At 31.7% G+C, this 24,013-nt stretch overlaps 1 protein-coding gene across 17 annotated transcripts in view; it reads left to right on the forward strand.

The window, feature by feature from the left end:
- The first annotated feature begins 3,049 nt into the window (after positions 1-3,049).
- The window catches only part of LOC127702032 (kinesin-like protein KIF28P), an 89,107-nt gene continuing 68,143 nt past the window's right edge, over positions 3,050-24,013 (forward strand). For 9 of the 17 annotated variants that reach the window (XM_052206008.1, XM_052206018.1, XM_052206014.1 and 6 more), the window contains exons 1-5: positions 3,050-3,214; positions 8,976-9,014; positions 9,509-9,585; positions 10,748-10,764; positions 11,526-11,548. In XM_052206008.1, the coding sequence (XP_052061968.1) occupies positions 3,201-3,214; positions 8,976-9,014; positions 9,509-9,585; positions 10,748-10,764; positions 11,526-11,548 (170 nt within the window). In that variant the 5' untranslated portion in view covers positions 3,050-3,200. The remainder of the gene's footprint in view (positions 3,215-8,975; positions 9,015-9,508; positions 9,586-10,747; positions 10,765-11,525; positions 11,549-24,013) is intronic. The other 8 variants (XM_052206021.1, XM_052206024.1, XM_052206026.1 and 5 more) reach the window with 2 other exon arrangements.

Consider the following 24,013-nt stretch of genomic DNA (forward strand, 5'->3'; position numbering starts at 1 on the left):
ATTATCTCCCCTTGACCACTGACCCTTTCCTCATGCATTTGAACTATTATTTTATGTTTCTTTAATCACTCTGAAATGTTTATGTCATGTTGTTATTAATGTTATGCTCTTAATGGGCCCTTTAATTTGGAAATAAAAATATTGTATTGTATTGTATTGTATTGTATACACTAATATTGAAATATATGATAAAAAGATCATAACATGTCATTTTTCATGTCAGACCCCTTATCAGCCCTCGGTCAATATCAGCCCTCGAACCTGCGGCTCTTAATCTGATATCATGACCTAGGGCTGATAAGGGGTCTGATATGAAAAATGCCATGTTATAATCTGTATATATCACATCTTCTTTTTGGTGTATCATTGACGTATATATATCACATCTCCTTTTATTCATATTTACTTTTTTCTTTTAAAACAATTTATTGTAGATCGTTTCGGCTATCCAACATAATTGTATGGTATTTTCAAATTATTTGCTATAAGAGTAATGAAGAGTTCAATTTCGAACGCAGATAACTTTGTCACCAGAATTTTTCAGGTCTTTGAACAGAACAGCAAACCAAAGAAGAGAAAATAACATCAGGCGCACAATTTAGGACAAACAAACAATATTTATTATAATAATAAGCTAAACATCGTATTAGGGTAAAAATAAAATTCACATTTTCAAAGCAAAAATGTTGACATTTAAAATCGTAAAATTTCTGCTTAAACTCGAAATTTTTACATTTAAAATCTCGAATTTTTTAAAATAACTTAAAAATTTTACTAATAAAAAAAAAAATTGCCAAAATTTTGAGATTAAAAATGACAAAATTTCGAGATTAAAGAAGTAAAAATTTCACGGAAAATTGAAAAGTCAAAATTTCAAGATTTGAATAATTAAAATTTTGATTTAAAGTTGAAATTTTAAGATATTAAATGTAAAAATTTTTACTTTGAAAAAACAGTTCAATTATAATTTATATTTCCAATGTCCCTAATACGCTTCCGTATGTAATTGTAAGTAGATCAATTAGGTGAAAAGAATTACAAAAAATGAAACAGACTATAAAAAATTGACTATTAAAAGGCGATATAAACAAATTATTAAATGTATTGGCAACGAAACAGAAGTGGTCAATAATTCATTTGAATATAAATACAATCATTAAGTATACTGTTTGGGTCGATATTTAAACTTTGGTATTGTCCGAGTTATTACTCTTTATATAAATTGTTTTGACTGTATGTCTGTCCATATGCTGCACTGAGTGTATGACTCGCGGCAAGCCGTGTTATGCATACATGTCTTGCCATCCGTTAGCTGCTATTAGATTCAATAATATGACAGTTGGAATATTTGTATAACCATCTCATTGATACGACATAACTTTAACTTATTGCCACTCCGCAGTATGTAACTTGTCAGTTATTTGTTGCCCAGTGTAGTCTAGTACACACCAGTGGCGGATCCAGAAATTTTCATCAGTAGGGGCCCACTGACTGCCTAAGAGGGGGCCCGCTCCAGTCATGCTTCAGTGATTCCCTATATAATCAACCAATTTTTTCCCAGAAAAGGGGGGCTCGGGCCCCCTGAAAAACCCTCAAATTCCGCCTCTGCACACATAGTCAGTGATGTGCCTGATATTTAATGTACTATATGCCTATATCTAGAGAGAGATACATCTGAAGCAACGAACTTATGGTCAAGATATAAGTTACTTCGTACGCATGAGCTTTATAAAGTGTTTTTTCCATTTTTACAGCACTGGGTCGGTACCGCTGGTGGTGGACTATCATTAGCCTAGTATTCAGTACATCCTTGGCTTTCAAATATTCTGCTTTGACCGTTCCTGATGAAAATTAATTCAGAAAAGCGCTTCGGACGTATGGAATTTATAAAGTTTTGTTTTCATTTGATACAGTTTAAACGGGTGATTATGTCACAGATTTTCCATACAAATTCAGCACGGTTCACACTTTTTCCTAAAATATAAAAAATAGACATCATACCACTTCTTATTTTTATACCATTAAAGATATTAAAGATTTTTAAAGAGTGCACGTTAGAAATGTATACAAATCAAATTTTACCATTTGAAGCAACCGCCGCCCCTGTTTTTTCAAGAATAAAAAAACGAAACACACACATATATATATATATAGATATAGTAAAAAATACATAGAGAGAACTCAGCGTCTATGTCATCACTGCCTATCACATGGATCAAATTCTATTGAAGATGAGACCCATTTTACAGTAAGTTGTCCTTTATATAACGAACAGAGAAAATTATTATGGGAAAAAGTAAACAGTTTTTGTACTAATTTTAAAGAATTACCCAAGGATAAAAAATATTTCTGGCTGTTCACAAATGAGCATTTACCAACTCTTATGTGCCTAGGTAATTATATTATTAAGTGTTTAGAAATAAGATCCAGGTGGATACAAAATATATAAAATAATATTTGATTATTATGAAATTATTGTAATAGTTATGTAAGACACATGATGTGTTAGGCTCTGATCCTGTCCATAACATGATAGTATTATATTAGGATCTAGTTTTGTTTTTTCCAATCATATTGTGCTTAATATTGTTGTAAATGATGCCCTTTATGGGTTCTTGATTAGATTAATAAAATTCTTATCTTATCTTATATATACCATGTAACATCCATTGATAAAATTTAGTTAGAAACTATGATTCCAACACCCTCAGTCAAAGTTGAATTATATGGATTTTACTGTTTCTTTTGGGCTTAAAACTCCTGACGTCATTAATAAATATTTATCATCTCATGTTTTCAAATGGGGGGGAGGGGGGTGAGTGTTTTTTTTTTAGGTAAATCGAAAAAAGCACCTCGGACGCATGAAATGTAAAAAGTGTGATTTTCATTTGTAATTGAATATGTTACTGATTAATCATCTTAATTTTTTAATTGTCAAAGTTAACAATACCATCATCACAGACACTTTCAATCGATCGTTAACAATGCTGATTGTCTTCGGTTCAATGAACAGATTTAATCGGATTCTGGGTACTTAGAAACGGACTATAACATTTTACCTGTGTGTGGGAATTCAATATCCAGTTAGCAGTCCCGTAAACATTTAACTGTTAGTGGATTTACATGTGTTCTTAAAAAATGAATTAAATTCCTGAATTCAAAATGGAAATAAATATTTAGTATTATAAAGGCGGAAAGAAATGCCAGATGAAGCGTAAGTAAAGTTTTGGTGATTTTCCAGATACCTAATATTTTGGTGTACTCTATTATAAATCTATTGTATTAATTGACAATTGCTTGTTTCTAATGGTTTTTTTTTTGTGCAAAAGTGAGGAAGATATTTTGTATTGAAAATGGGAATTAAATCCTCAGAGACTTCGAAAAATTCAAAGAGGAGTAACTCTGTCAATGAGCAGCCTCGGTTTTCCCTACAAAAAGTTGCTTCAGATTAACACAAGTTATCTTTCCTTGAAATAGCAGATAGCACTTAAGTCTGATTAATTGTGTTTCAGTTGAACAAGGAAAGATACACATTTGTCCTCGTTTTGAAAGCTTTTAACTCGTTTTCATTGTCATTTATTTTACCCCAATGCACATTACAAGAGATTAAATTAAAGGGGGATACAGGCACAGAAACAAGGCAACATTTAAAAAAATATATATATACATGCATATATATGTTCTGGATACACTATATACATGATATACAGATATCTGGTCTTGTACCTGTGGATGCAGGTAAGATGTCAATGAGACAGCAACCCGATGACACAAAATGCCAAAAGACATCTTCAGGTCAAGTTCAACATATCTTCTTAATAAATATGTGGAAATGTATATATGATAAACAACATGTCAAGCTTCAAGGCACACTCGTCTATTGATGTCTTGTCTTTTGTTTGTGGGTTGCTGTCTCATTTACATGCATTTAAAAATCTTAAAAAAAGATCACCACTGAAATTATGAATATGAGTTGTTATTTATAACTATCCTTGACAAATGTCAAGAATCATGCTATCAAAAGATCATCATCAATTTCATGGTTCAGCAAAGTTTTAATTAATTTATATATATACAATATAGGTGAAGAAACACACTGTATTCTGGTAAACATTAAACATATTAAATAATAAATGATAAAGGTAATTGGTATTATGGTGCGTTATTGTTTTTTAAGTTACATGTAACTGCTCAAATTTTGCTTAAATTTTCTTTGCAGTGTTGAGTCATCTTTTAGCTTCAATAATTTGGTTTTATTTAAAAAAAATACAACATGATATTGTTGTAACCTGAATGTCCACTACGTCCACTCAAAGAAGGTGTAGGACATTTTATCAAAGATAGAAAGACGCATTAGAAATCGCCTCATTTTTAAATGTTTTGTCTTCATTAGTCATGTTAGAATTGATAAAATTTTGGAACAAATTTCTTGAATTTGATCAATTTTTGATTGAAATTAATTTAAGAAAAAGAAAGCGTTTAGCCCTCTTAAAAGGTATAGTCCTTTATATGAGGTGTTATTCATGATCTTAAAGATAATTCCCCACCTCAGTAATACAATAGGATGACACTGATAGATTGTGTGATAAAATTCAGGAAACTTCATAATTTTATGAAAAATCTATACCATGATTTCAATATTTGAACTCCAATTTTCCAATCTACCTGAATTGATCTGCAGATTTTTTGTGAGATTGAGGTGTTAAATCTTTATTTTCTGTAATGTGTGGTGGAGGTTTTATTTGTCTCTTATTACACTCTTGGTATCTTATAAACAGTAAAAAGTTAATGTATGATCCATAGATGACAATTTTTTATGCTGTTTCCCTTATCATGTAACTTTTTATAGTCATGGTTTTTATTGTCTTGTCTGCGATGAAAGTCAAAGAATGTGAGACATAGGGATAACAATACAGCGAAGGTGGCGATGGATTTAACTATTTGTGTAAAGCCTTATATTTCAGAAGGAAGAAGACCTGGATACTGTGGATTCATCATTATTCGTTGGATACCAATTTTCGTGGGTTTCGTGGGAACAGGTGAACGACGAATTTAAATGTTCAACGAAATACAAAATTCTATAAAAGTTGTACCAAGACTTTGGCAGAACCACGAAATCACATATCCACGAAAATGCAAGGTTTCCGCAATCCACGAAAATTGGTACCCACGAAAATAAATGAATCCACAGTACTTCATACCTTTTATGCAGATAACTTATGTTATGAACTTTCCATCTGTCATATGTCCATTATCCTTGACCTCATTTTCATGGTTCAGTGACTGCTTGAAAAAAAAAAAAAAACAGTTTTTTGTCAAGTGAAATACTCACTTATTATGAGCAATAGGATAACTATATTTGGTATATGGGTTTTTTGCAACATTTGTATGTCAGTCAGGGAGAGTTCATCTGACCTCGACCTCGTTTCAAGGATCAGTTATCAGGGTTAAAGTTATGTGGTTAAGTCTGTATTTCAGATTCTTTGAGCAATAGGTCAACTATATTTGGTGTATGGAATGTTGTAAGGTGAACATGTCCAACTGTCAGGTTTCATCTGACCCTGACCTTGAACTCAATTTCATGGTTCATTGGACAATGTTTAGTTTTTTGGTATGGTTTTTTTCTCAGATACTATAAGCAATAGGTCAAATATATTTGGTGTATGAAATGATTGTAAGGAGTACATGTCTGTCTGGCAGGTTTCATATGACCTTGACCTTGGATAAGTTTTAGTGGTTTTGTCATTTTATCAGATGCTATAAGCAATAAGGCCACTATATTTGGTGCATGGAATGATTGTAAGGTGTGCATGTTGGACTGGCAGGTTTCATGACAGCCTAATATCACTTTCATGGTTCATTGGATAATGTTAAGTTTTTGTGGTTTGTCTATTTCTCGGATACTACAAGCAATTATATTTGGTTTTTGGAATGATTGTAAGGTGTACATGTCTGTCTGGCAGGGTTCATATTACCTTGACCTCATTTTCATGGTTAATTGGTCAATGTTAAGATTTTGTGGTTTGATCTGTTTCTCAGGTACTATAAGCAATAGGACCACTATATTTGGTGTATGGAATGATTGTAAGGTGTACATGTCTGTCTGGTATGACCTCATCTTCATACAACATTGATGATGTTGAGTTTATATGATACTTGTAGTAAAACCTCCATATTACCAACTTTCAACATAAATTCAATCAAATGTAAATTTAAGCAGCGAGATATTTCTGTATGTGCACTCATGTAAATGAAAAGATGTGTTCATACCCTAGATAGAGAAAAAATATTGTTTTAAGAGCAGCAACTTTTTTTTTATAAATTTTGAATTTTCGATATTTCTCTCAGTGTTAATATTTCAAACTTTGATATAAATATCATCATACAATGAATCACCGTGACATTCGTTGACATATGAAACAAATGAACAAAACTTTGTGAAACATCAAAAATTGAGGTTACTAACTTTGTTTTAGAAAATAGCTGATATTCTGAATATAGATATTATCTTATACCATGTACTTAATCCTAGAAAGGTACAGCAAATAGTGTGACACTGTCTAACATTTTTTATATGATATTTGACTCTAAGAACTGTTAATACACTGGGACAGAACATTTTATTGTCATACCCCAGGAAAATGGCAAAAATGCATAGCGCTAGTTATTATCTCCCCTTAAATGTTATACCTTTGGAAATGCATAGGTAATTATCTATCTATTTCATAATGGCATTAAACTATTACCGTGCTAATTCTATATTTGTACTTAAATTATAAAATCTCAGCCCAAATACAGAATTTATGAAAATACATGATGATGTATACAATATACATGTACCCCCTACCATTTTCTGTATTATATTTATTTGGACATGATCGAAACTTGCCTTTCTATAAAATATTGAAAACAAATTGTAAAGGGAACAAGCTTTTTTGGGATTGAAAAAATCTGAAATAAACAGTTACTGTTTAAAAAAAAGACATTAATCTTACCATTCAATGTCAGAAGTCTGTTCTTGGTATCTGTTCTTGGTATCAGAAGTCTGTTCTTGGTATCAGAAGTCTGTTCTTAGTATTTCAGAAGTCTGTTAGTGGTATCAGAAGTCTGTTCTTGGTATCAGAAGTCTGTTCTTAGTATTTCAGAAGTCTGTTAGTGGTATCAGAAGTCTGTTCTTGGTATCAGAAGTCTGTTCTTAGTATTTCAGAAGTCTGTTAGTGGTATCAGAAGTCTGTTCTTGGTATCAGAAGTCTGTTCTATGTATCCACAAAGTTTCTCAAACATATTCCACTTATTTGCCTTAGCTCCTGGCTATATTTTGTAACATCGTTTTATTCTTGCTATGATTTACTGGTGTAGTTGGTGCCATACCATCAATGAAGTCAATCCTTTTTATATAATTTCTCCATCTCTATACTTCATGTACTTTCTTGGAAGAAATTTTGCGCCACTGACAAATCTTGAAAACACTCTAGATATAAAACACATATTTAAAAATTAATTCTGTTTTTTTATTCCTAATTAACGAACAAAATGCATGCAAGCCGGAGCTATTAAAATCCATGTTTGCCAGACTTTGTGGTTGATATTTTCTCACTTAAGTACATTATCAAATACTCTCGATTTCCATCTGTCTCCATCAGTCAGTCAATTCTGATAAGTCCTCAGCTGACCATAATTATTCTGTAAAAAAAATAAAATCTTTTGAAATAGTACTAGAAATTAACATTTATATTAATATAAACCACAGTGGAATCTAAAGCAACATGCTTATACCATGTGGTGCTACTCTCTCCTTAGATTGTATGATACTACTGAGTGACATATTTGGCAAGGGATGATGGATTAATATTGCCAAAAGGAGATTTTATCATATTGGTTGGTTAAAATTTAACAAAAAAATCTTTTGGGATTTGGTAACTAACAGGACTTATGTAAACAATTTCATTTCTGTGACAACAAAAGTTAAAACATCTCTGATTGGTCTGTCATTTGAGAATGGAAAATGATGAAGAGGGTCATTGTTTAGGACACTAAGATATTGATTATATTTGATTTCTAAATAAAGGACAAGGAATTTTTTTGGGGAGACAAATTAAAAATATTCATTTAAATGAAACAATAATTTTAAAGATTCTGAAAGATGACATATTCTATGGATGATTTGTATACTGTTATATATTTAATCCTTGTCAGACCCCATGTAACAATAAAATTATGAGTTATCTCCCCTGCTAGACAAAGATATTTTCACAATTTAGAAATATTTAGTTTTTTGGATCATTATGATATTTAGAGAAGAATCTTATTGGAATTGGAAAGAAAGGTTTGTATTGTTATAATCATTGCGTTCGTTTTGTTTCATGCATATTATAAAAAAATTATGAAAATCATAGATAGAATGTATCCACATGCTTTCAGTGTTTGTTCCTTTATTTTTTTTTTCAGTTCAGAATTTGGATATATGAGTTGCTGTCTCATTCCATGATATATATTCCTAATCTCCTTTTATTCCTATGACAATTGTTTTTGTCTTTGTATGTGAAGATTTGGTGTATGGTACCATGGTGCTATATAATATTGTTTACCATACATTTTGTAGCTCTATATCTGAATAGATTTTATAATAGAATGTATAATTAATGTTGTGCTGTAATTTTAGGGGAAGCAGTGCTTTTGAAAATCCCATGGTGCTTTTTTGAAAATACTTGTCTCTGTCTTATTGATCATGTTGATTAAGTAATAAATAAGAATTCTGCAAGTTTAGTTTTCTAGACATTTTTTCTAGACATTTTGTCTGTTCTATGGTCGGGTTGTTGTCTCTTTGACACATTCCCCATTTCCATTCTCAATTCTATTTATATAATATAGACTTGATGGATTACATTCATACATTCAAATGCTTCAAACTTCATTATTACAGTTCATCAAATACTCTGTCATTTTCATACATTTATGTGTGTTTTATTTTTCAGTGTCAAAGTGGCCGTCAGGGTCCGTCCCTTTAATCAAAGGTAAGTTTACTAGCAAATGAATATTTTATTTAAAGAACTCTTGTCAGTTTTTTTTCAAATTGCTATATAAAGGAAACAGAAATAACCAATGTTCAAATATCATATATCATTAAATTAAGATAACACACAAGAACTCCAAAATGAGCCAGAGTAATGCATTGACAGGATAAGTATCTCCTACTATGTATGTATCACCCGCAATGTGAATCCACACACAGTCAAAACCTCAAGAAAGATGCCATATTTTGTTCAAAATCTCTAAACATAAATGGCTTAAAAACATTTTCTAGTAACAGCAATTGGATGATGCCAGATTTTATAGCATTTTACTTCTTCATGCAGAATATTACATTTTATATTTTATATTTTATCATGAATATATAAAAAGAAGAACCTAATCAAAGTTAGCAAGCAAGTTCCTACAGTGACACATTGTAAAATATTATCTGTATTAATGATAAATATAATTGATGACCCTGTTAATTTTCTTTAAGGGAGAAGGACCGGACGTCGAAGCTTATCATTAAGATGCAGGACCAGATGACAACAATAGCCAACCCTGAAACTCCAAGTAAGTTGTAATATTTACGTTAGATCTATTTATAGTTTCTCAGAAGGAGCAATTTGCAAAATAAATTTCTGAAGTTGATCAATTAAATTGCAGTTGTCCATGCTCCAACATGCCATACCACTTTTTGTCAATAAATTCTTAGTTTATTAATTTGTGTAAAAACTAAGGATACAGTTTCTTTTACTGTCTGGCAAAGTTTACTGATAAAGTTTAGGCTTTGTTCGTTATTTTATGGCTTTAGTATTACAAGTAGATTAAAGACATCTACATGCTAATTGTTTTTGTGTCATTTTGTTGCTGTTTCATTGAGATACAGAATCAATTTGTTGTTGTAGTACACTTACCCATATGTTACAGGTTCTACCCCTTACTAGGACAAACCAGAGACTTTAAAATGGCTATTTATTGCTTCTCTAGACCAGGCAAACAATATTTAGGAGTTAGTTAAAGCAAAGACTGGTTCACTAAGATTCAGAATAATGTATCTTAGTAGAGTGACATGTTATCATGTTAGTAGAGTGACATGTTATCATGTTAGTAGAGTGACATGTTATCATGTTAGTAGAGTGACATGTTATCATGTTGACTGTTTGTTTAGCAGGAAAAAAAGTCTAACTCAGTGTGTCTGTCTAGTGTATCAAGGTGTAGTCATATTATGAAACATGTTATTGTCCTGAATATCCATGTAATGTTTGCCACTTGACATTTATTAAGTAGCCATCATTCAGCTGACTTATGTACTGTACATTTCCTTTAAGTCTTCTTTGTAGATTATTTTTGCAAAAGATAACAAACCGGATTTTAATATTTTGAAATTTTTTTAAATGTACACTTCTCCAGAAATTTTATGGGTAACTATCAGATTTACTAAAGATTTTGAGGACACATTTTTGTAAATTACATTTTTCACTCAATATTGCATTTTTTATATAAATTAGTGAATTATTATTGTTGCCATTAGTCCAAGATTACTCAGACAGCTGATTTATTTTTGGGGGATTTGCTGGAGACCTGGCTCAAGCAACTTTGCCAAGCCCAAAAATTCTGTCAAATTCCTAAGATGTTTAATTATCAATCATTTGGGGGACAAATGTAGAATAAAGTTTAATGAAAGATTCATATTAGATTTACACTTCTAATAATTGTTTTATTTCTTTTTCAGATGAAGAACCAAAAAAGGTATGATCTCATATTAAATGATGACTGTTGCAGTGTTATTTTACTTAGAACAGGCTATTATTTGAACTTGGAATTATTTTTAATTATGGAATTTGCATTATTTCTTGTGCTTGAAATTTTTAATGAATTCCATGTTTATTCTGTATTATAATGTTCTGTGCTGAGCACAACACTTTCTATTACAAAGAAGATAGCACATTTTCAATAGAATGTACTGTGCCGCGCACAACACTATCTATACAAAATACATTGTGTGGAAAGTGTTATGCACCGCTCAAAACATAATAATACTTAATAAACATCGAATTTATCAAAAATTTCAAACACATGAAATTATGCAAATTCCATAATTAAAAATAATTCCAAGTTCAAATAATAGCCTGTTTTAGTAAATACTTATCATAAAAAGGGCTTCAGACACAACAAATTTATAAAGTTTTATTTGTATTTTTATCCTGGGTGTCAACTCATCAGATTTTGATTGGATCCTCCATTTTAGAAAGTATCAATTTTAAATTCTAGATTTTTTTAATTTCACCTTAGTATATCCTTAAGACATGTCAGCAACTTTCAAGATGAAGAACACATTAATATAACTTTTCTTTTAATGGCTATTTCTCAGTTTGTTATGAGAAAAATTAAGAAGGTTTTCCATGTACAATATTATGGGATAAAATGTAATTTTATTCAACAATGGGAAGTGTGTCATGTTTATTCTGAGGTTGTAATTTTTCATGACTTTTTTACTTTGTCCATTTCAGTTTTCCTTTGATTACTCATACTGGTAAGTACAGACATTTTCTTTTTTTGAAACCTGAGTGTAAAGTTAAACAAAACAATAAGATGACAAGGGCAAAAGTTATGTTTGAAATGTCCAAGCTTTCATTTGATGAAAATACACTGGGGCTTCCAAGACTATAAATAAACAGTTTCAGATTTTATCAGGGAGTTTTCTTTCTTGTGGTCTTTAGTTTTTGCCCAGTTATTCTCTTCTTTATTCTTTTGGTCTATTTTTCATTATTTTTTTTTTGGCCCATTAGTCTTTATTCTGTAAAACCCAGTCCAGATCATCTTTTATTGGTCTTTTTATGCCCCCGCCGTAGCGGAGGGGGCATTAAGTTTTACCCTTGTCGGTCTGTACATATGTACGTCCGTCCGTACATCCGTACGTCCTAAAGTTGGTTTCTGTTCTCTAACTTTAGTTTGCCTCAACCAAATGTTATGAAACTTATACACAATGCTTATTACCACATAATACAGATCAAGGTCGAAATTTGGTGGGGTCACTTTTACTGTTCTTTAGTTATGCCTCTTTGTAAACATAAAAATTGCTGAATATTTTGTTTCCGTTCTCTTACTTTAGTTTGCCTCAAACAAATGTTATGAAACTTATACACAATGCTTGTTACCACAAAACTCAGATCAAGTACAAATTTGGGTAGCGTCACTTTTACTGTTCTTCAGTTATGTCCCTTTATATCTTTATATGATATGCAAGCTGGGGCATCATCTGTGTCCCATGGACACATTCCACATTTATTCAGTAATATCTCCCCCTGATAAATCCATATACTGGCTGACATGTTATATTTCAGTACCCTAGCTTCTGTAAATTGAAATGATTCTCACCTGACTTCCATCTTAGGCTAAGGAAAAAACTCTTGGATATGAAATTTTTTATGCATGTAGAACCTGTTGAACTTCATCTGAAAATCAAAAAAATGATACGAGGAGCATTTATACTTCCAGAGATTATATAAAGTAAGTTAAGAATTTATGAAACAGATCTATGAATATATATAAAAAGAAAAGAAAAATGAGAATGTTTTGCTTTAAATTGACATTTCTCATTAATCCCTCCACAGAATGTAGTGTATAATTGATATGTTAATGTTATGATCAAGTTGACCAGCAACTCATGGTCTTAAATCATTTAAACTAAATGAACCTGCTCAGGCTACATCTGAAGAGTCAGTGTAAAACTGAACTTGGCCCTTTTGGCCACAATTAATATCTCAATACACATATGAAGGCTATTTTGAGTGTTTTGAAAGCTCAATTCCTGGCTTTACTCTTTCAAAAACTTCTTCTTTAACAATATAAGACATCATTTATATTATGTCGATATAAGACTTAGTGTCACGATCAGAGAATCAATTTCATGCTGACTGTTATGATTACAAAGAAATTGATATTCTTCAATTTCAAAAGAAATATATCTAATCCTACATTGTTATATTCATTAAGTTCATGGAGTTGTAGATTAGTTTGAATCCATTAACATCATTAAGAATTGTAACAATTTTTGAGCATTTGATGAGATATATACAGTATCTTATTTAATGCATTATATCATAATATTTTTCAAAGTCTGAAGCATGAACATGTATAAGCTCTTTGGGAAATTGTTGCAATAAGTGCAGTTACTCATTTTGAAACAAAAAAATTACAAAATAATTACAGAACACTTCCAATATTTAAGGGTTATAAAAATTATTTGGTTTCTATAAACATGCAAGGTGCTCAGTCCAGACTTTCTCTCTTCTTTTGAAGTTTTATTTTATTATAACACTGATCAATTACATAAAGTGTTTGTAGTTATAATTGACTCAGAGGCCTTTAATGTTTGATTAGATAATATCTCTATCAATAGTGTGTCAATATTTGTAGCCTACATACATGACATAGAGTCTGTGGAGATCATATTGATCTATCTGTTGACAATTTTTGATAGTAAATAATTGATGGCTGTTTAATGTCCAGTGACAAATATTACATACATATTATGGACACTCTGAGTCAGATTTGTAATATAGTACCTTGTAAGGTAATATGCCACAGGAAGACACATTACCTTTCTCAGACACATTCTTCTGACTCCTAGCCGATTAGGCTTTGGTTTTCCACCTATATTTCACCTACTCAGCAGAAAAGCATCAAATACCAATCTTAAACCCTTTGGTTTGACTCTGCCTGGATAAAAAGCACATCCTCTTTTACTCAAAACCATAAGACCGTCAAGGGTTTGAACAAGATAAGTTAGGATTAATGTGAAAATTGTTTTGTCATGAGATGTCCTCAAAACTATGATGATCTATGATACAGCAGCTTTGACAATCTTTTATTGTGGTCCAGAAACTTAAAAGTAATATATATATTTAACTTGAAACTTGTATATTTAAGTATGGCAGGAAATTTTGATGTGGATAGAAGTATTCAACTTGAATATAAAGAAATTTTGGGTATAAGTCAATTAATTATACTTCATGTCAAAATGCGTGATTCTGATTGGATAATACGAGGGAGACAATTTACTCTATCCCATGGCAAATACTCTATTACCCTTCACGGAGACGCTTGATCATTTGTGGCATACCAAATAGGTACAAGACGTCACAGTATTACTTTGAATTTGAAATTTAACAGACAGTAATAACAGAACATTCAGTATAATAAATTAAATAACACATAGCTTTGCCATGGTTAACAATGTTTTCTCAGGGTAACAATCTGCTCTATCACCCTCTCAGCTATGTGTTATTTATAAAGTGACAGTAAACCAGCAACACAAAAAATCCCAAGTATATTAAGCAGTTAACTGTAAAAAACAGATTTGATTCAATAAATATTTTGGGAGATACAGGAAAGAAAGTTCTTTTTTGGAAAAGTGTTCTGTTTATTTTTTGTATGTTACAGACAAAAAGGAGGTCAATTTTCAGGACCTCAGCCATTCCTACATTTGTGTTGAAATATTTTGTGATTCTTTTAATTGACACTTCCTAGACATCTCAGACTATCCCTATATTTCAACAGCTTCAGGCATCATACTGTTGATAATAACTAAATGAGTTAGAATTGTGAGATAACTTAAAGTTTTGTACATAAAAAAAAAATATTCAAATCCTTTTGATTATATTTACAGATAACAGGAATTTAAATTATAAAATGTTATACTTTTAAAAGGTTTATAAATGTGAATTAAGATTTAAATAAAAATCTGTTTCAGTTTTCCATAAGAAAACACTTGTAACTGTTTGCCTAAACATATTGACGTTAGGTCAGGACACGCTTACGTGACTATAATTCTCTGTAATCAAACAGTGGTTATGCAAATCTGTAATATTACGGAAGTTTACAGATATAATTAGAATTTTATGTAAACAATAAAGATTAAAATTAAGATATTGTCCACAGAGAAAATAGACTTTATTGTCCGCCTGAGATTATATTAGTTGCTTGTTTGTATATTGATAGCTATACTTCAATGTTGAATTTCATTGTAAAATACGATTGAATATTGTGATTAGGTTTTCACATTATGTGCTGTAGGATAATGTTACTGTTTATTGTAAGATTAATACAACTCATACTACTTTTTTTAGTTAAAATAACTGGAGTTATTGTTGTAGTATAACATTTAACAGCATTAGATTTAATTGTTCCTGTGTCCTAATATAGTTATTTACACCGGCTTCATTTGGATTCTGTTGGTAATCATACCACATCTCCTTTTTTATGCCTCCGGTGTAGAAGAGGGGGCTTTATCAGAAAAACAAAGGCTATGGGGTTCCCCATCCATGACACAAAATCAGTACATGCACAGTATCTGCTTGTCCCAAAATTAGTTTCCATTCTCTAACTTTAGTTTCCCAAAACCAAAATGTTATGAAACTTATACACAATGCTTATTACCACAAAACACAGATCAAGTTTGAATACAGGTGGCATCACTGTTGCTGTTCTCCAGTTATGTCCCTTTATAAATGGAAAAATTGCTAAATTTGCTGTTTCTGCACTATTTTGCCTAAACCAAATGATATGAAACTTATACACAATGTTTGATATTCAGTATTTGTACAAAAGGCTGGAAAGTATTTGGTAATTTATGGAAGCAGATATACATTTTAATGTTTGGTATATTAACTACAGTTAAAGTTTTCATACAACTTTTCTTGATTACAGGTAGAAAAAAATTTTCATACTGTAAAGTGTTTAATTTTTTGCAGAGTAAACTGATTTTTAAATTTCTAGGTTCAAACCTGTTTGGAGGTATAATTTTCACATTTCTCTTCCCCACGATTCTGGTCTCCCTCAACGAGCCAGGCTGATTCTGTTCTCCCTAGAAGAGCCTCTGACTAATCTCCCTTAAAGAGACCCTGACTGAGACGGATCTCCCTGAAAGAGCACCTGATTCTGGTCTCCCTTAACAAGACCCTAACAAGATCATATTGACAAAAGGGGATATTTTCACAATTTCATCTTAATAAGTGGAAATAAACCCCTCATGAAAATTTATCATTTTGCAGTAAACAGGCTATTATTTGAACTTGGAATTATTTTTAATTATGGAATTTGCATTATTTCTTGTGCTTGAAATTTTTAATGAATTCCATGTTTATTCTGTATTATAATGTTCTGTGTGGTGCACAACACTTTCTATTACAAAGAAGATAGCACATTTTCAATAGAATGTACTGTGCCGCGCACAACACTATCTATACAAAATACATTGTGTGGAAAGTGTTATGCACCGCTCAAAACATAATAATACTTAATAAACATCGAATTTATCAAAAATTTCAAACACATGAAATTATGCAAATTCCATAATTAAAAATAATTCCAAGTTCAAATAATAGCCTGTTAGTAGTGATTTCCCTTGTGATAGTAAAATCTGATTGTAGAATATAATATAAGGGGTAGTGGAAGATAATATTTTCCCCAGGTGTGTCAATTCCTAACCTGCAAATGGTGTTAATTCCTCCTTTCTTTGCTACTTTTTTTTTATAAATGTGTAGGAGTCGGAGGTGCGATTGGGACGCTGAAGTGCGATGGTCATGCTGAAGTGTGATGGTCTTTTCGCTGACGTGCGATTGTTTATAAGACATGTGATCAATGACGGCTAGTTTAAAATCTACAGATGTTTGATTATTATGAGAGTTTGATTTTTTTATTAGTTAGTACATGTATATATATATACCGAACATTCAATATTTTCTCCAGTTGCAGTAAAACCCATCTTGCTCCCTGGTCTCATCACAACAGTCGTATACAATTTTCGCGTATTTTGTTCCGTTTTTACCAACCAAGTAGTATTTGTATTTCAAACAACTACCACCTTGTCCAGTCATTGCAATAAGTATGGTTTTAAAGGAAAATACGCTTTTATTTAGCCTCTATAGTGGTAAATATCCAAACAATTGTACGAACTATTGCATTTTTTTTACGACAGCAAAAATTTTTTTGGATTCGTATAATGCTTTGATGTTGTTGTCGGCGTTGTCGTCGTCGTCATCTGCGTTGTCGTCGTATGAAGACACATTTGGTTTCCTGACAATAACTTTAGTTTAAGTGGATGGATCTCAATGAAATTTTACAAGAAGGTTCAATACCACAAATGGAAGGTTGGGATTGATTTTGGGGGTTATGGTACCAACAGTTTAGGAATAAGGGGCCAAAAAGGGGCCAAAAAGAAGCATTTTGTAGTTTTTCGGACAATAACTTAAGTGTAAGTATATGGATCTCTCTGAAATTGTACTACAAGGTTCCATATCACAAAGGGAAAGCTGTGATTGAGTTTGGGGATAATTGTCCGGGGGGGTTCAAAATGTTTGGGGGGGATTTATTTTTCCAATTTTTTTAGGGGTTCATATTTTGTTTTTAAAAATTTTCAAATTATAAATTTTTTGAAAAGTTTCAAGAAGAAATCTTCAAATGCACAGTATTGCGCAATAGATTTTTAAGATCTTTGATCGCATTTATTTTGTGTCAGAAACCTATATAATGTCAAAAATTTGATCACAATCCAAATTCAGACAGTATCAAGCTTGAATGTTGTGTCTGAATTTGCTCCAACTGTTCAGGGTTCGACCTCTGCGGTTGTATCAGGCTGAGCTCAGCGAAGCATTTAATTTTTTATCTTAAGTTATTTACAAAATACACTACAACATTACATTTAGGACTGGAAATACAATAGATATAGGAAGATGTGGTATGAGTGCCAATGAGACAACTCTCCATCCAAGTTACAATTTATAAAAGTAAACCATTATAGGTCAAGGTACGGCCTTCAACACGGAGCATTGGCTCACACCGAACAGCAAGCTATAAAGGGCCCCAAAAAATTACTAGTGTAAATGACTATTTATCATATAAAAATAAGGAGATGTGGTATGATTGCGAATGAGACAACTATCTACCAAAGTTCAAATGAAGTGGATGTAAGCAATCATAGGCATCCATACAGCATTCAACAATGAGAAAAATCCATACCGTATAGTTGGCTATAATAGGCCCCGAACCATGACCTTTTTTGATATTAAACAGGTTATACTCTCGATGTTGTACTTTTAAAAAAAACTTAAAAGCTACTTCCAGCAAACAAATTAACTTTTACATTGACATGAAAAAAACAAAACACCGCACTTCGGTGTAGCTATCAAGAAGATAGCATCATAATCCCACCATCGCACTTCGACATGATCAAAAACCCACTTCAGCGTTAAACCATCGCACATCAGCATGACCATCGCGGTTCAGAGTCCCATCACGGTTCAGAGTCCTACATATGTATGGAAGAAAAGTACATGTTCAATTGACGCATCAACCTAGCAACATACGTAAATCCCCTCCCTTCCCCCCCTCCCCCTCCCCCAAAAAAGTTAAAAAATAAAGAAATAGAAATGTAGAGGTGAACATATGGTTTATAATGATAGAGGTCTATACCACAAGTTGCTGTTTAGATTTATTTTTGTACTCATATTGTATACCGTAATTGTTGCTAGAAAACAAATACTCACTGACAGTGGATATATGATTTAACCGTGAACAGAAACAAAGCAATAGTCTAACAAGGAAGAGAGCATACAATTCAAAACTTTATATTTCAAGGAAACATAACACTAGTACCCTGAAATATTATTTATTTAAACAAATAATTAAGTATTGATCTACAGCTATATATAGTCTGTATATTTTGTTAACATTTAAACAATGCTTGTTTAAATTAGGTATTTGCTCAAAACACATGAAATTTGATATGTCTGGCTTCATGTAATAATTTGATGAATTTGTCAATTTTTTTTTCAACTACAAACAGAAGATTTACAGAAATGATCCCAATATTGTGGGGTGTATTGTGGGATAGCTACCATCTTTATCTATTTATGATATACAAATGATGACTCCCTGGAGCTCTTTATAATGATATACAAATGATGACTCTCTGGAGCTCTTTATAATGATATACCTTATTTAATTGATAACATTATGGCATAGCAAACTCTCCTTGGTGGTATCATGGGAGCTTGCTCCCCTAGAGTGTCCTGGGAGGTCATGGGTTGTAAAAACCTATATGGTTCCACTGGTGATCATATGTTTACATAGGTCTTAAAAATAATATTCTCAGAAACAACACAAGCCAATTTGTTAAAAGTAAATCTGAATAGTCACAAAGGTATCTATAGTTTATCTCATAATGTTAGACCTTACATTGTAGATTATTGTTTTTTTTATATTTCCGGTCAGGGAACAAGGGTCTGTGGGTACCAGATGTACAGGCTCCTCATGTCTGTCTTTAGTTATGATTCAACCATTTACAAGACTTTTTAAGTAATTTGCTATAGGAGGTGGCATGTTCATCTATGGTACATGTATACTTAACCAAAATATGATAATTTATATTGGCAATTGGGTTATGTATATATATAATTGGCATGTTATTAGAATATTGCTATTTGATACCGTGAAAATTAAAAATTATAATTGAATGAAATTATATCATATGCAAAACAGGCTATTATTTGAACTTGGAATTATTTTGAATTATGGAATTTGCATTATTTCTTGTGCTTGAAATTTTTAATGAATTCCATGTTTATTCTGTATTATAATGTTCTGTGCTGAGCACAACACTTTCTATTACAAAGGTGATAGCACATTTTCAATAGAATGTACTGTGCCGCGCACAACACTATCTATACAAAATACATTGTGTGGAAAGTGTTATGCACCGCTCAAAACATAATAATACTTAATAAACATCGAATTTATCAAAAATTTCAAACACATGAAATTATGCAAATTCCATAATTAAAAATAATTCCAAGTTCAAATAATAGCCTGTTGCAATCATTATGAAATTTATCATTCCTCATGAAAATTTCACCAGAGGGCAATTAAAATAATTAGGAATAAATTATAACATAGGACTTTTTTTGTAGGAACAGACCCTCTATAAAGAGCTGAATGTGACTCTTTATTTAAACTTTAATAAAGTTTCAAAAAGATTTTCATTTGTTTGAAATTTTAAATGACTTTTGAGTGTTTACTTTAATGCTTTAGGGCTTTCTCATGTCTTCATTTATTATAGTATAAGTAATTTTGTGTAATTTGTGTCAATATAATCCACATAAGATGTTTACTTAATGTTTAAACAGGCCATATTATTAAACAGACTCTATTGATTACAGACTTTTGAACATGGCATGATGCTGTATATATTTATTGAAGACTTTTAAGCATTGTTGTGTCAGGTTAAACATGTAGTAAAGTGATATAAAACTTTCACTCAGATAATCATTTTATTTTGAAATTTCTACAATTACATGTAAACACCTAATAAAGTTTTCACCTAGAGTTGAGGTGAGATAAGTTATACATGAACATATGCCTTTATATCATGCATTAGAAAATGGATTAATTGCTTGATCATTTTAGTTCAAGGAAAAAAGTCTTAATAAAAACACATTTTAATGCTATGATGTTGAGAAGAATAAGATGCAACATTGCCATGTCCACAAACAATATAATGTTGCTAGATTCTCCTCCATCTGTACAGTAATTATCATAGGAGCTGAGTTCTAGTAACCAATACTATTTATGTTTCTTGATGGTTTAAACTAAATGCTTTAAAACTTTTCATGTGATATATACTTGCTCTTCTTGTGCATACTCACCCCCACTCAGTATAATATACTAGCACACATCGACATACGCTCAAACTTTTTCACAAAACGCATAGTTTAGCTATCAAATAATGTCTCGGTTATCCGACTCTTAATAATACCATACATAATTCTTTGAAATCAGGTCTTTTAACCAGTCATACAGTTTGGTCCATCTATCTCGACATGGATGTCTGAAATAAAAGCCCTATTCATTTGCTTTTGTTTTTTTATGCACCTGTAGTGATTTTGTCTCGTGAATTGATAAAACATATCTTTTCTTTTTGATTCTCCTCAATAAGATTGATATATTGAGAAATAAATGAAATAATTGTAGCTATTTGCTGAAGTTTGAAGTGCACTATGACAGAGAAATACAAAAATCAATGTTATAAATTACAAGTTATCAACCACTGACAAAAGTTGTTTTGGTTAGTTGTGATGTCTGTTTCTATTTGTAATCTAACACTGTTTGCTTCACTAAATCTTAGATAAGGCAAAGGCAATGATATATTAGGTTAACATTAAAAATCACTTTTTTTTTTAATTTAGAAAGCAAAAAAGTAGCTTAAACTTTGATTATTATGAAAACATCCCCCAGTCTTAACTAATTGCTTATCTGTAAGGCCAAAGCAATATATATATCAAGTTGCATTACAACATGGACACATTTTAATTCACTCTCTAAGGCCAAAGAAATATTTTGTGCTATGTTGTATTTAAAGTATTTAAGTAATCACTATGAACTATTACAAAAGTGATCTGATATTATTATATAAATCACTAAATACTTATTCACTGTTTTAGGCCAAAGTAATAAATATGAGCCAATTGGTGAAAGTATTACAACACATATTTTCATTCAGTGCCTTAAAGGCAATATTAGGTATTGGGTTATATTATTTCACCACTTAATAATTTTAGTTCACTGTCTAAGGACAAAGCAATATATTATATGTAATGAAAGACTGAAGGCTGCATAACATCTAAACTACATGCTGTTAAAAATTTCAGAAATAAAAAGATTATGAAATGATAACCACATTTAAAGGTAAACAATCAAAAACAAAAACAACAAATAACAAGTCTGCAAATCACTACACAGGTAATTAAAGATTGAACAAGAATTAATATAGTCAGAATACACAAACATGACACACATAAGTAGGAGACAGGTGTACATACAACACATCAGAACACACAAACATGACACACATAAGTAGGAGACAGGTGTACATACAACACATCAGAATACACAAACATGACACACATAAGTAGGAGACAGGTGTACATACAACACATCAGAATACACAACCATGACACACATAAGTAGGAGACAGGTGTACATACAACACAAGACAAGACATATACTTATAGACAGGTGTACATACAACACAAGACAAGACATATATACTTATAGACAGGTGTACATACAACACAAGACAAGACATATATACTTATAGACAGGTGTACATACAACACAAGACAAGACATATATACTTATAGACAGGTGTACATACAACACAAGACAAGACATATATACTTATAGACAGGTGTACATACAACACAAGACAAGACATATACTTTAGACAGTTTTACATACAACACAAGACAAGACACATACTTATAGACAGGTGTACATACAACACAAGACAAGACACATACTTATGGACAGGTGTACATACAACACAAGACAAGACATATATTTATAGACAGGTGTACATACAACACAAGACAAGACATATATACTTATAGACAGGTGTACATACAACACAAGACAAGACATATATACTTATAGACAGGTGTACATACAACACAAGACAAGACATATACTTATAGACAGGTGTACATACAACCCAAGACAAGGCACATACTTATAAGACAGGTGTACATACAACACAAGACAAGACATATACTTATAGACAGGTGTACATACAACACAAGACAAGACACATACTTATAGACAGGTGTACATACAACACAAGACAAGACATACATACTTATAGACAGGTGTACATACAACACAAGACAAGACATATATACTTATAGACAGGTGTACATACAACACAAGACAAGACATATACTTATAGTGAAGACTAAAATCAAAAACACATCCATTTCAACTTAAAACAAAGGAGAAATTTAAGATACCAAAGTGATATTCAAACTCAGTAGTCCAAGACTGACGACACAGTGGCAAAAAACGAAAAAATGATCAAGAGACAAACTACAGTCTACAAATCACAACAAAAAATAAATCACTATTAAATGCTCTGGAAAGGTATTCACATATTGCTTCCATTACACATTGGATTGTTATTGACCAGTGGTCATCTAGGGGAAATAGAAAAGGCTAGTGTATCCTGCTTTACAAATGACTTTTGGAGAGTTGTTTCATTGGCAATTATATCTTCTTATTTTTATACGACCGCAAAAAATTTTGTGGTCGTATATAGGTATGACGTTGGCGTCGTTGTCGACGTCGTCCGAAGACACATTGGTTTTCGCACTCTAACTTTAGTTTAAGTGAATGGTTCTCTATGAAATTTTACCATAAGGTTCAATACCACAAAAGGAAGGTTGGGATTGATTTTGGGGGTTATGGTACCAACAGTTAAGGAATTTGGGGCCAAAAAGGGGCCAAAAATAAGCATAACTTCCAGACATAACTTATGTGTTAGTGTATGGATCTCTCTGACATTGTACCACAAGTTTCCATATCACAAAGGGAATGCTGGGATTGATTTTGGGGGTAATTGCCTCCAACTATTAGGAATTGGGGGCCAAAAAAGGGGCAAAAAACAAGCATTTTTTCTTGTTTCATGACAATAAATTGTGTGTAAGTGCATGGATCTTTTTGAAATTGTACTACAAGGTTCCATATCACAAAGGGAAAGCTGGGATTGATTTTAGGGGTAATTGCCTCAAAATTTTAGGAATTAGGGACCAAAAAGGGGCAAAAAACAAGCATTTTTCTAGTTTCAGGACAATAACTTGTGTGTAAGTGTATGGTTCTTTATGAAATTGTACTACAAGGTTCCATATCATAAAGGGAAAGCTGGGTTTGAGTTTGGGGGTAATTGCCCTAAACGTTAAGGAATAAGGGGCCAAAAAGGGGCCAACAATAAGCATTTTTCTAGTTTCCAGACAATAACTTTTGTTCAAGTGTATGGATCTCTCTGAAATTGTACTACAAGGTTCCATATCACAAAGGGAAAGCTGGGATTGAGTTTGGGGGTGATGAATCATAAGGGGGTTCAAAAAATTTGGGGGGGGGGGATTTTTTTTTCCTTTTTTTTCTTTAA

Source organism: Mytilus californianus, unplaced genomic scaffold (assembly GCF_021869535.1).
Source record: "Mytilus californianus isolate M0D057914Y unplaced genomic scaffold, xbMytCali1.0.p SCAF_5, whole genome shotgun sequence".
Lineage (NCBI taxonomy): Eukaryota > Metazoa > Mollusca > Bivalvia > Mytilida > Mytilidae > Mytilus > Mytilus californianus.